Genomic DNA, 14,611 nt, shown 5'->3' on the forward strand with positions numbered 1-14,611 from the left:
TTGTTTGTCTGTTTCAGGAGTTTCTGTCCTGCTATTTATATTCAGCTATAAAACATAAGTTGTTATTTACAGCCCTGTCTGTATTAGTAATGGATTTATTTCCGTTACTGTTCTTATAAGCTAGAACAAAATCAACTGATTTATAAGTAGGCGTGTTTATGCCTGACTGCTGTAGCCTGAAAATAATTGTTAATGTTCAGTACGTTTCAGTCTTTCAGTCCTGACTTCTGTAAGAAAAATCAGCAAACCTGACTAGGGAAGGAGAAAAGTGAATCAGGGTACCATGAAGGTTACCTGGTCCTAGAATGTTGTGTAGGTTTGTGGTAGACTTTGAAGGTGAAATCTCTGCAAGATGCTGTGTTGAGAAATTGCCAGCACCAGTCTGTTTTCTGGAGCCCACACTTAACCAACTAAGGGAAAGAAAGATCACGTATCTGCTGGCAGTCATATGAAAGCCAGCCCCTCTCCTCTGCTACTTTAGAAGTTAGCTCATTTCATGTGTGCCTGCAGGAGAAATCCAAAACGTGGAAAAAAACAGTGAAAGGGAGAGAACTTTTAAAGAAGCAGTTGAGACAGTTGAAAAACAGAATCTGGGAATTGCTTCACTCACTTGGCCTCCCTGGACATTTTATTTTCTACTGCAGACTAGTTCTTCTTGGTTGGAGCTAGGTTCTAGACTTTGCACTTGCTTATTTTCATCTGCGAGCCAGCACAGAGTCTCAGATGGATGGAAGTTCCTCCGTATTTCTACTGTATTTGTGTGTCAGCCAAAGTGTAGTTGAAGAAAAACCGACGTATACCGTGTTTGCACGTTTGGTTTTTTTTTTTTTAAACTTCTGACAAGGTATCTCAAAAACACCAAGAGAACTAAATTATTGTAGGTGATAGGAACGGTGTGGTGTTACACTGGCTTGGAGACCAGGGAAGGTAGGACTGTTGGGTGTCATTCAGTACTGATGAAAGGTTGTCAGTGGATGGCACTTGATCACCTAGCGTGGCTATGAGTAGTGGCTGCTAATGAGGACAGTAAGATGATCCAAGGGGACCTGATGGTTTGGTAGCAGGTTAAACTGCAGCAATCTGTTTTCCACTGAGAAGACAAAATACTTTGGGCACATTTGGTGCCATTTATCGGATGGAACTTAGAGTCACGAAATGCTAGAAAGCCAAGCACTGTGCAGCACTCATAGGGATTGAGTCAAATTCTTCTAAGAGACATAAGATCACTTTGTTCATAGGTAATACAAACCCTTGTTCTTCGACCTGAAGGTCAATGCCAGTAGACAAGACTTAGCAAGACATTCTTCTTATGGTCAGCTGTTTAGAGGGTGAACTGTCCTGATGATTAGGGTGTTTTCATGCATCTTCCTCTTAAGCAACTGTCAATGGCTATTATTTGAAGCAAGGTACTACTTTAAATACTTTGCTATTTCTGTGACTGCGGAAGTGACTGACATAACTTCTTTATTTTGTGGATTCTGATTTATGGGAAATCAGTACTCTTTTATGCCTTAATGGGAAATCAGTACTCTTATATCCCTTAATGGGATTTTTACCTCTATTCTCTTGCCCTACTGTTCTATAGGAAGTACTGTAGAACAAGTGTCAGCAATGTATCAGTATTATTACCGGTAGCCCATCTCCTCGCTATGGTGACTGTGTTGGATGAGTCAGCCTGTTCAATTGTTCTTTTTATGTGAGAGAGAAAGGAGCAGTCTTTTCCACTTTTTGTTGTCCTCCTGGGTTCTTATTTGGGCTCAACAGAAAGGTCTGATTATACAGTGCACTTTCTCATATTGTGTCACTGCCGTTTACTGCATGGATCTAAGGGTGAAGAGTTAAAGAATAAGCTTGTGGTTCAGTTGCGTTGTTGGGATAAGGATAGTGCTCTCTAGATGCAGGGCATCGGTTTCCTCCCCCATTTACTCCTCCTTACTTGAGGGCATAAAATCCAGCCAGAAACTTAATAAATTGCTGCAGCCTTTCCTTCACAGCAATTGCTGTGGCTTTTGGTAGCTTTTTGTGCACAGTGCACTGGAGCTCTTAGCTTAGATCCTGTTGGGAAAGAAGCAGTAAAGCAGTGCTGTGAAAGCAGGAGTTATTTAGGGGTTGGGTAGAGCACTGTCAGTACAGCCGTGTAGCTTGGTGTTTTGACTCGGAAATACTGAAAACCCGAGGCAAGCACTTTCTGAAGGCAAGTGACATGCTCTCAAGTTTGCTGTACATTTTTAGATAGGATACTTTAAGTAGCAGAGCTAACGGTAGATCAAAGCTAAGGTAGTTCTGATGGTTTTAATCTTCAAGCACTGCCTGAAACTGTCTCCGCTGTGGCCTGTGCTATTGTATTTGCTTCAGTTTCTTTGGGTGATTACATATAGCTTTATCCGCTTGAGTATGGTTGTGTGACAATGAAATGCATGTGAGTCCAGCTATGCTCAAGGAAAATGACAGTGCTGTAATGGCTGCATTATTCTGACACAATGAAAGTGCAGCAATTTCATGAAAACAAATTCAGATTAAAAATGTTTAAGCGAGAGATGGAATCTAAGTCTGGTGTAGTTAGAACAAAGACTGGAGAAAGATTGAATTTAATAAAGTTTCAGATTATTTTTTCTGTCGCACCTAGCTTTTTATTTATTGTTTGAATGCAGAAGAGATAAATTGTTTCAGAGTTTGGTTTTGTGGGTTATTTTTGTTTTGGTTTGATTTTCACAATCCCCTCCCCACCCAATTATTTTAACAGTTTATATTTAAGTGCTTTCAAGCTTAATATGCATATCTGTAAGCAGGGCTTTTATTTTTACAGAATGCTATGTTTCAGCCTTACCCATCACCACAAGGGTTTCATTCCAGAGCCAGTTGACATCACTGCAATGTATTTCATCAATTTTTATGAGCTTTAGCTCTGTCTCCCAGTTTCTGGTGTTCAGGTAGGTGTGGTGATATGTAAATCCCCACAGGAACATTCAGCATCCTCACAGGGCTAGGGTGTGAGTCAAACATTGAAGCCTTTCAATTTTGTGGTTTACAGTTTTAATTGAACTGATAAACTGGTGGGAAATCCAGTAACAAACAACTGAAGATGTCATTGAGTAGGTATTTTTTCTTTATATATAAAGAAATTGTTCTCCTTGCCAGAATACTGATGCTAGGAAGAAAAACGACGGCAATGTAGGAGCCCAAATGCTTTACTTTAATGCAGACATTCCTATTTCTGTAGTGTGTGTTATTAAAGGTAATCAGTAACGTTGTTTGTACTGTAAGACACCCTTTTGCTGCGAGATGTGCATCTCTTGTTTTCTGCATTACTGTCCCAAACTGGGATCTGCTGGAGCTGTATAAAAGGTTGATTTTGCCAGGGTGAGGGGAAGAGAGAGGGTACAGATTTGCTGTGGTATGGTTGCATAATGTTAGGTGGGTTTTAGTTATGCTGGGTCCATGTTGATTGAGAACAGATTCCTGTCTGAAGGATTTAGTAGTGGGTGAAAGCAGGAAGGACAAAACTAACTTGCAAAAGTATATTTGGAGCCAGTTCACTGTATTTTAATCATCAGAGGGCAAGACAGGAACCTTTCCTGCCCTTTTCTCTCAATGGGTTGGAATCATTAAAATGATGGGAGATCTGGGATGAAGAGAGCTCAGAAGGAACTCAGCAACAGCAGCACAAAACTGGAATGAACACTGAACTGTTCAACTTGGTTCTGATGCTTTGTCACTGAGAAATGAACTTCACATTTTAGACATAGCACTTTGTTTCCACAGACACCCTGACTGTACGCAGTGGAAAACCAAAACACTACGTGAAGGGAATGCTAAAGGCCTGACTCAGACCGACTGGAGCAAGGAAATTTGTCTGTTTTGCTGTGGCTTTGCTGGTGTCTCTTTTTCTATGTGTCTGTGTGTTTGCTGGAACGTAATTTGGTTCCTTGAGGCTCTCATGCTATCAGTTATGGCTGAGGTGTTTCTCCAGGGAGCCACATAATTCCATTTGGCAGCTGGATTTCAGAATTAGATGTTGTTTTCTTCATCAGTTTCTAATGTGCTGAATCAATCAGGTTTCCAGATACTTAAATGAACTAATTCTACCAGGTAGAGTTAGTTATAATGAGATAACACAGAAAGAAAATATATAATGGTGGGCAACATCGACTTGTCTTTACCTATCTTTAAGCTTGCAAGAGGATTTATCTCGCAGATTTGCAGCGCCATTACAAAACAAGCTACTTATTTAGTGTCTTGTGCCCTCTAATGATCTATTCCAAACCACTGCATTAAGTAGATTTTATACAACTTAGTTTAGCTACTCCTGGCTGAAACGGTGGAGGTGAAGGTGCCTGGGAACGTAAAGGAGCGGGATGGGATATCTGCCTGTGTTATCCCGTTCCCAGAAGCCAGTACAGAGCTGCTGTGCTCTGGCAAATTTATGGGTGTTACATTTGTTTCTCCCTTCCCTTATCCTCTTTTATCTTAGTCTTTTTTGATACTGCCATTAGTGTAAAGGTTTCAATTACCCAGCGTGCCCTAAAGAGCGGATGCTGTATGCCAGAATGACAACGTGCTTTTGCCTCTTCCATAAGTTTTGTGTCTGAGATTCTAGTTGTGGAGTTACAGGCCTCCATAGTAATACAGATTTCCTGGCTTTAAACAAGAGTTGGATGCAGTTAATGTTTATCCAGATACAATGAAAATCAATGCCTGAAATCCCTGTTAAAAATGTAAGTGGGTTCTGAGCCCCAGTACATAGGTGTCAGTGGCCACTCTGGAGCTCCTGTGAGCCATTGTCCACATCACCAAAAGCAGTGGAGAGAACAGTGGAGGTACCTGGTGGAAAGGCAGGGATATGGGAATGGCTGCCTGGAGAAAAATCTGAGAAACTTGAGAAGCCAACCTCCTTTGCAGAAATACTAAAAGGTGTAGAGCAACTTGCCAAGACGTGGACTTGCTAAGAGGTGGGTTCAGCTGAGCAGTCAGCCATGCTATTTGAGATATATGTGACAAATTGGAGGGTTGAGCAAGGAATTTGATTCAGAAAACTGGGAAAACAGGTACAAGAAATGATTGAGAACACTCACAGATAATATGAAATAGGGAACCTTAAAAATGTATACAACTTGGCTCACCAAGAGATGTACTAATTCTGTTGGTTTTGGACACCGAGCTAGTACTAATTTGTCTACCTTTCTCCACTCTTCTAGAAGACATGTCAGCAAGGACAGTATCCTGTGCTGAGCATCAAAATTAGAGATATAAGCTGGCAAAAATTAAAGCATTCCAGTTATATCTTGAGAATTGTTTTTAAAATGTTTTGATTCATGTTTAATTAGAGAAAAATAAACTTGTTCTAAATTAAAACATTCCTTTGAACTGTTTTCTGTAAATGAAGCTTTATCACATCAGAGCTTTTGCATGCTTCAGAATGTAGATATCAGTTAGTAACAGAATTGGGAAACGTTGAGTTTGGGGTCTCTGCCCCTTGCTGTAAATATTTTCTATACTCATAAAAATCATAGGCTCGTTTTCCAGCTGTAAGCTGGCATTACACCACTGAAGTTAGCTGCTTTTTGCTAGCTTATTGTTTCCTAAGTGACTGAAACCAACCTATTTGGATTTTTAATGAATGCATTTTCTTGTAAGCTAGAAAATGCAGGAATGTGGTGATTATAATTCTTCTAAAATACCATGCAGAGATAATTCTAGCAAGGATGCTAAATTTGCTTAGCTTCAGCACCAGGCGTATCTGTGGTAACTCCCTGTGTTCAGCACTTATGCATATATGCATAGCACCTATTATAATGTTTATATTTAAAACCACATAAAGTTTTAGGCTAATATACCTATTTTAGAGCAGCTGTGCATTCAGAGCGATCCATTCAAGGTCTCCATTTTCATTGTGAAACAATCTTTTTGCTTTGGGTATAGGCTCACTTTAATAAGTCTGACAATACAAGTAAGCCTGACTTCGTAATTATTTGTTATAATTTAGATGCAAATGAGGACTTCACATTCTGGCAGTCATGCCTTTGTTCTCATTCTCAGTTCGTTGGATTTCATCAACATACACTGTAGTCCTTCTCAAGGTCATTTTGGGAGGGGAGGATTGAGTTCCATTATCCAGTCCGTTTTCACTATGGACACGCAGGGCCGAAGTAATTCTTTCTGGGAAGCCTTGTTGTCAGTGGAAGTGGGGAGTATTCTTCCCCCTCCTTCTGCCAGAAGTGAATTTGGTTCTTTGAGTTTTATTAAATACCGCATGCTGATGTCTTAATTGCAAAAGTAGTGGAAGGCACTGGTAATGAGGCATGGAATCTCTAACGTGCAGGTTGTCAGCTAAATCCATGCCATGATGAGAGTAATTTAAAGACACTCCAGTTGGCTTCCAGTGTGAAATGATGGGGATTTATGTTTACTTCCAAGTAAACAAGTTTCCTTTTTTTTTAATTCATAAATAACACTATTCACTCAGTGCTTCAGTAAACACAGAGACGAGGCCAAGGACTAAATGGGAAGAAAGCAATGCTGGGATTGATTATTTTTTTTCAGGTCTGTTTAGAACTAATTGGCAGGACAATATGTACATATTCATAGTACTGTTTTTGTGGAGGATTATCTTAGGTTGTCAGGTTGGCATTTTCACAGCTGTTTGATTTACTTTGGACCAAAAGTCAGGGACCTGACAAGAAAGCACCTCACCTGGAAGCTTTCAGGACACGACTGGAACAGAATCCTGGTTTTCTTCAAAGCTGTGATGATAGATGGAAAACTAAAATGATTCGAACCAATAAAATGAAAAGTTGTGATAGAAAATAAATATATTTTCATTAATCATTGCAAAAGAGATTTTTAATTTTAGTAGTACTGTTGTCTCTGTTGGGCGGATTAACCAGAGCAAGTTGTTTGCGATTCTTCTTGCATCAAGGATGGTTTAGTATTCTTTCTGTGTCAAATGCAATAAATGCTGTCAGCGGTAATTATTTAGGATTCTGAATGTGTTCTCTGCTATCTCCTTGTTGCTGATCATTGAAAACAAAAATAAATTTAATATTCTCAAGCAAGTTGAGTTTGATATATGACTTGGTAGCAGGGCTTTGGTTTGAGTATTTAATGTGCGCAGCAGACACGAAAGCGAGGGCAGTGCATGGCTCACGTTTGTTCTTTCAGAAGGGTCTTGATCCGTTTGGATTTATATTTTTTATGCAAGCATGTAAAAAAACTTCTTCTAGATGCTATTTCTTACTGTCTTTGACTCAAACACTGGGCAAGGTTCAAAGTAGACAAAAAACCCCCACAACCAAACCCAAAACATTTTGAGGTATCCTGAAATGATTCCTAGGGGTCACTTAATGTGGAACCTTAGAAAATGGTTGTGCTTAAATTTTTGTGGATTGTGATACTGAGAGTGAAGAGGGCTGTACCTGAGCACTTCCTTACTCACTCTGAGATGATGAAACCTGGGTGATCAGTGAAGCTGTGCAACGTACTTCAGTGATGCCACCAAAGTCACCAGACTGTCATTTACACTTGTGATTCAGCTTTTGTGAGCTCAGTATTTGGCTGCTTCAGATGTTGTCAGGTTACAAATGGCAATTGAAAGGAAAAGAAAATACTGAGGTGGGGTGAGATCACCTCTCATTTTGCTGGTTTCAAGATAGGTTAAAAGCTGTTTTTGAGGAAAAGTTAGGTTGAAACCTGTTCTGTCTTAAGCTGGTTCAAAATTAGGGTGCTATAATGAGCTAATACCCGGTATGCCATCTTTGTTTTAAGTAAGCATCAGGGTTTTTTGTCCTTTTTGTCTATACCTGGGAACCATGTATTCCTCTTACTCGAGGCTATTTTCTCACACTCGCTGTCATTTTTATTTTAAACTAAAATGTGTTACCTCAGTAGGAACTGTGATGACTCTATTACTGTAAGCATCAAGCGAAAATCATTTTCCAGTTTTGTAATTATCCTCTTACAGAAAGCTTAATGAAACACTTTCTATTACAGGTTGGCTGTGATCGCAGCAAAAACCTCGTGGATATTTGTGGAGAAAAAAATTTCCAGGCTTTTGTCTGTGATGCCCTGTCAGTGCCAATCCGCAGTGGTTCTTGTGACGCCTGCATCTCTATTGCTGTAATCCACCACTTCTCAACAGCAGTAAGTCACCCCCCTCTGTGCTCCGCTCTACTGCTGTATCGCTGGGCAGAGCTACTAATGTTATAAAAAAACCTGCTAGTTTGGGCTCACGGAAGCAAAAGGGAAGCACAAAATGGGGGGAAATCAAAGGTTTGCACTTGGTGTAAGCAGTTGTCAGAGCAGACGTAAGCTGTTGTGCTGCTGCTGCTGCTTAGAATTTCTCTACATTCTCCCTGTGCTTGTCAGGTTTCCTTGCTTCTACTGGCACTTCAGTCTAGGTGTTTGTGTTTCATTTTCATCTGCTTATAATTAAAGACACTGGAGAAGGGGGCTCTACTTTGGGGGTCAAGAGATATGTTACTTCCCGGCTCAGATCTTGAGTAGATCTCCTGATCTGCAAAGAACAGCAGGGACACTACTCACTAATCTGCTGCATACCTGGGCTGTGTAAGCTTCTCCTGGCAGGAACTGTGCCATTGTAACAAGTTTTTAGACTATGGAGCCATAATCTGAGATGGGGCCCAGTGGTTTCTCCATACCAGAAATACAGCAAATGGTTCCAAATGCAATATAGAAAAGTAGGAAGAAGTTTGTTTTGGAGAAGGTTGACGTATCTTTGTTTAGATGGTCAGAGGACCTATGTTTAAACTGGAAACTTAGGGTGTGTATTATCAGGTGTGGTAGATCTGAATCTTGAATTTTAGATATTGAACAGCCTCCTTGAAGAGGCCTGTGTCATTTCCAGCTGGGCTGATGTCTAAAAAATCCTGCTCAGCACAGGACCGTTTTCAAATGGAAAGAGAATTGTGTTCAGGAAAAAGTCTTGACTTGCACATAGTGATGGACTATTATGAATGAAAATGAATAGTGGAAAAAAATCCCCTGATTTTTATTGTATCTTGGGGGGGACAGTAAGGAGGAATTGCTGCCATTCCATTCTCCTTTTTTTTTTTTTATGTACTAGCTTCACAGATTTTGCTTTTCCTTTATAGGAGAGGAGACTGGCTACTATCCGTGAACTAGTCCGGCTTCTAAGACCTGGTGGCATGGCACTCATTTATGTGTGGGCAATGGAACAAGAATACAAAAACCAGAAGTCTAAGTACCTTAAGGAAAAGAATGCTTGTAAAGACAAGGATGAGGAAATCAATACTGGCATGGCCCAGAGACCGCTTTGTGATCAAATGCCTGATAGCAGCAGCCAAGACTCAGCATGTTCTGACCGACTCCCTGATGACTCAAAGGATGAAGACTGTGATGCAAAGCCAGTGGCAGACTCCAGATTGCCTGTTCACACTAACCGAACCTCCTTTCACTCCCAAGATTTGCTGGTTCCCTGGCACCTGAAAGGTAGCACTAAAAAGAAAGGGGAAAATAGTGATACAGTGTCGTTTCCAGCTGGCTCTAAGGAACAGCAAGAACTCAGCCCTGTTTTCCACCGTTATTACCATGTGTTCTGTGAAGGGGAACTGGAAGCAGCATGCAGATCCCTGGATGGTGTGCGGGTTCAAAAGAGTTACTATGATCAGGGAAACTGGTGTGTGGTTCTAGAAAAGTTGTAGCCTGTGGTTTTTCCTCCACTACCTGTGATGGTTTGTTTGTTTGTTTTTTACACCACGAAAGATATTTTTAATGCAGACTGTGGCTTTTACCTCTTTTAAAATAGCAGAATAAAGATTATATATTGAGATAATAACAGTAACTAGCACTGCCTGCATATGTTAACACAATAATGGCCAAACTCAGACACTACATCTGCAGAGTATTTATTTTACTTTTGTGAATTACAGCAAAGAGGATTAGGTCTTGGCCATGGAAATCAGGAAGGCCAATGTTGAGCCTTTAAAGACAAAGAGCCTGGTTCTCCCTTCTCTTACAGCAGTTTATGCTGGTGTAGCTGTGGTGGCCTCCCTACAGCCCAAAGCTAATTGGAACAGAGCTCTGGGCAGGAAAGGCAAAGCTGTTTGCTGTGTAAAACTGTGGGTCAGGGAGGAGGGAATGAATGGCATGTGAAGCAGTTTAGCTGAAGAGTCAAAATGTTGCCTAAAGTTCAGTAGAGGGTCCTGCTTATTTTCGTGTGTGTTGGGGGTCACAGATCTCTTTTCAGCTTGGAATTTACTCTCTCTTCTTAGTCATGGTACTAATGATTTCCTCAAGCAGAACTGGAAAGCCGGTGGGATACCACAGCCCTTTTTCTCTTCCTTGACCCTCAAGCACCCACAATTCATGCTGTCACTCCCCAGCCTGGTCCGGTGGTGTTGAAAAGCTCCTCTGAGGGGTGAGGTTGCCCAGCTGGAGTACCCTGACCAGCTCTGCTGATCGCTGCCTCCCTGTGGGGCAGGGCTCTGTGCCTGCAGCACCAGGGCTTGTGCTGTGGTGCCAGCTCAGACACCTCTAGAAAAAAACAGGAAAAAGACTGAAGTGAGGGCAATATTGGTGCAGATTTTCTGCAGGGTAGTTTCAACCCTTAAATGTTGGCAGTGGAACAATTTTTATTTATTGTATTTCAGAAGAACAAAGAACTGGAATAGAGGGGAACTGATGCTGGGCCGGCTGACTCACAGCAGCCATTGCTGCCCTTGCCGGCAGTGACTAGCACAATTGAACACAGCTCTTGTGCTATCAAAGGAGCGTGCCACCTGCAAGGCATTTCCAGAATTACAATATGAGGTACTGGCTTGTGCACAGTGAGCGCCTATTGGTGCCTCTGAATACCAGTACTGCTCGGCTACGCCCTCATTGCCTTTGTCATTGATTGTAGCCTATAGTTGTAGCAAGATCTCTGGTATAGGCAGGTCATTGCTGATGAAACTAATGGCATCTAAACCAAGATGCCTGTCCTGAATCACCAGGACCTGGAGGACAGCTGTGTGCCCTTGGCCTACTCCTGCCTGGCTCAGACTTGCAGGTTAAAGGGGTTGCTATGCTGGCAGACTGCTCCCAGCCATCTTTTCTCCTAGGCCCTGCCATTTTCCCCCATCATATAATGGAGGAAATCTGAGGGGAATGACAGTGGTAAGAGAGGAGCTTGCTGCCACAATTCATCTGCCCTGTGCCTTGCTCACCGTCTGCTTCCAAAGAGCCCTTGGGGAAGGAGATCCCATTCCTTAGCCACACCTGTCCATGTAGCACCAGCCTTGTCCAGGCGGATTGGTTTGGGCCGCAGGGGGGCAGAGGGCATGTCCGTGGCAGATGGAACTTCTTGGGCCTGTTCAGGAGTTGGTTTGCACACATTCAATAAATACCACCTAGCTGGGAAGTGTTGGACTTCCCATATGTATGCAGTTTGGTTCTTCTGGTATGCGGCACAGCTGGTGAGCTTATCTAGGAGGACCCTTCCTTTCTGTTTGATAACAGCTGTGGGTCAGGCTGTTGGGCATTGCTGATCAATGTGAGCAGGCCCTGGTGTCGTCACTAGAGACATGGTATTGGAAGGTGAAGAACTAACAGTCACTATTGATTGTGCAGTTTCTATCATGGGAGCAACTCACTGTTTGAACAGTGCTCTGGGTGTGCAGGCATGCAGGAGACAGCAGTTGTCACTCCAAGCCTTGATTTAAGCAAGAAAGTCCCAAGATGGGAAGCAGAAACTGAGTCCAAAGAGTGAGTTAAACTGGTTGATGCCATAGGCAGAGATAGAAATGTGATCCATTCCCTGACTGCATTGCAGGACCAGGCACCCGTCTAATCTTAAAACATTTACAATGTAGCAAACCATTCCTTTCCCAGCTCCGGACAACTGCCTCTTCCCTGCCCTTGCCTGGAGCAGGGCTTCCCCATGCTGTAGAGCAAGACGGGACTAATTATGGCTCTTGCAGTCAGTATGGAGGTTCCCATACACTGAAGTGTAGCCTGTGAGCAGTTCGGCAGTGATCGCATGTGTTTGATATTCAGTAGAGCTGGTACCTGTTCTCTGGCTCTGCTTTTTGTTTTGCTCTCCTTTGTCCCTTGTTTGTCTCTTACCAGTCATTGTTTTTGCTGTTTCCTATTTTCCTTCTCTTCCTTTCACCTGGAGGGGAACTTGCTTGTCCTTGCTTCTGCTCCCAGCTGACACGCTATGCGCAGAGGGCAGCCCTGGGAAGAGATGCAAGAGGGTGCTATGCTGATAGTTACCATGAGTAAATGGCAACACTGAGGAATATATATTCAAGCTAAGAAAACTTAAGGAAATGTGGCAAATCAGCTGTGAGACCTGGGTTGTTATTTTACTTTTACTTGGCATTACATACTGCTGAGAAACCTGCCTACCAGTTAAGACTGCATTGTGTTTTGCAGGGTGCCCCAGTGTGCACTCTCCCCTCTGGGACACTTCCCACAAAGCTGCACTTCTCACTGGGGGCCGGTTTTCAGAATGGCCCTGCATGACACAGTTTTCATCGAGGCCCCTGAGCTGGCTTTGTTACTGGGACGCCGTGTCTGGGTGCAGCAGTGCACTGTGTTCCCGGGTGGGCTGTGGGACTGGAGCAACCCTGGATGGCTCCCTGGCGTAGCGCCACATGGCATCAGTCTGTCACTGGTGACAGAGGGCAGGGACAGCCTCTATTGGGTGTCTGTGCAGTGACTAACTCACTAAATGGACTGCCTATTATTTCTGATTACTATGGATTGCATTCATGTAGAAGAAAGTATGAGGACCGCATTTCTTACGCTCTTTATCTGCATGGCCATGTGTTTGTTGGTGCTGGCATTCCTGCTGAGCAGACAACAGCTGCTGTTCCCTTAGCCTGTAGGTGCATTTTCCATAAGGATATACAGTGTGCTGGCAAGAAATACAAACACTGCTTGAAACAGTCCAAAGTGCTGCTGTATCTTGACCTGGTGTGACAAATCAGGAATTGGGTCTGTGGTACTGCTCGATTACTCAACGTACTCTTGTTCTGACCAGGCAGAGCACAGAGGTGCTGGCTCTGAGCTGGGCATGGGGTTAAGCGCTGTTCTAGCCTAGGGCTTGAATGTACACAGTAGACATAAACCCTGAACAGTCAGATGTGGACTTCATGTAACAAAGTCATCTATTCTCAGGCCCTGTGGCTCCCCCAGAGCTCTACTGCTTCTCTGGCAGAGGCAGCATTAGGCAGTGTCTGGTGTGGCATTAAGCATTTCTTGACTGCCAGGGCTGATTAACGTCATTTCTTGACTGCTGCATAAATGAAGGGGTCAGGTTCCCTCTTTCACCAGTTCTACAGTAAAGCACCTGGGATGTCTGAGGAAGGGTCAGGCTTTGCTGTCAGCCTTTGAATATCATCGGCATTCCTGCTGCGAGATAGCCCTTTTAGCTAAGTCACAGCAGCATTTCCCAGCAGCACTCCCCATCCGTTTCACCGTGACCCAGAGTAGAAAGTGTTTTTCTCCCCATCCCAGGCAGGCCAGCAGTGATGGGTCTCAGCTGGTCCTGGTTTTGGAAGGGGGTTCTGGCATGGAGAACACTGGCTTGGGCAACAGTGATGTGTGTGTTTAACATGCAGTACATAACTCATTACCAGTGGGGATTTTCCCGACATTCTTGAGGGCTGTGAGCTGGAGGCTGGTCCCAGGAGCATAGCAGCTTTTCAAAGACATTAGAAGAGTTGAAAGAACTCTGACATCCTCTGAGGCCTGGAAACGTTATGAAATATTTCTTTGATTAAAGTCAGGCAGTCTTTTCAGATGCTCGGAGAGGAATCAAGTGGTGAAGGAGAAAAGGACAAGGGAGGATGGCAGGTAGATGTTAACAAAACGTGTTGCAGAGGTTTATCGAGCAGCTCATTACAACATGGAATTACACGCCACCACAGCTGCCCTCTGCAGTACTCACTTGCCCCGTTTTACCTCCTGGAAGTGTAACGAGCTGAATCTCTTTAAGGTTAATAGTTGGATTTAAATGTTACAGGCTTCACAGTGCAGTGGTTTTCATAATAATTATGTTCCTTTTTTGGCCTTATTAAAATAACAAATGTGCTTAAATGGTTATTCATTTGCAGTCTAGAAGACAAAGGGAAAGCAGAGCTCCATGTGGGTATGACCTGTGCCGTGAATGCCAATGCCTCTGCCACGGCAGTCCTCCCTGTGTTTCAGTCATCCTCAAAGTGCCTGGGTGCACCCTGGAGTAGGGAAGTTGGCAATTCCTGCTCCGGCCCAAATCCACCTGTTAGTCTAGCTGGAAGTGCTCAACTTAAGCTTGGCAGGGCGAGGCTTAGGACAGCAGATGGCAAGGGACAATGCGCTCACTGTGTTGTTTTGTGGACTGAGAGCCCCAAAAAACTGCACTGGGACCGCAGCTTCTCTTCAGACAGTTTGAAAGACTGGCCTTGACAGAGTGAGCAGAAGATGAGTTTGTGTACAGCTCCTCAAGGCTGTATGAAGTCAGCGTAGAGGAGAATGCAGTGGGAAAGGCAATTTTCCCTGTTTTGGAACTTCTCCAACAATTTTAATATGATGGAAGAATTCTTGATAGATTTATATGTCAGTCCTTGATCAAAGCATCAACATCTACTTGAGAACCTATTTCTGGTGAAGC

The 14,611-nt window shown here is 43.1% G+C and overlaps 1 protein-coding gene across 4 annotated transcripts in view; it reads left to right on the forward strand.

Annotated features, from left to right (window-relative positions):
- Window positions 1-9,813, forward strand: part of ALKBH8 (alkB homolog 8, tRNA methyltransferase) — a 51,813-nt gene extending 42,000 nt beyond the window's left edge. For all 4 annotated transcript variants that reach the window (XM_054828949.1, XM_054828958.1, XM_054828975.1 and 1 more), the window contains 2 exons: window positions 7,987-8,136; window positions 9,108-9,813. In XM_054828949.1, coding sequence (XP_054684924.1) covers window positions 7,987-8,136; window positions 9,108-9,677 — 720 coding nt within the window. In that variant the 3' untranslated portion in view covers window positions 9,678-9,813. The remainder of the gene's footprint in view (window positions 1-7,986; window positions 8,137-9,107) is intronic.
- Window positions 9,814-14,611: the final 4,798 nt, after the last annotated feature.

The sequence above is a fragment of the Grus americana genome, chromosome 1, assembly GCF_028858705.1.
Source record: "Grus americana isolate bGruAme1 chromosome 1, bGruAme1.mat, whole genome shotgun sequence".
In the NCBI taxonomy this organism is placed as follows: Eukaryota; Metazoa; Chordata; class Aves; order Gruiformes; family Gruidae; genus Grus; species Grus americana.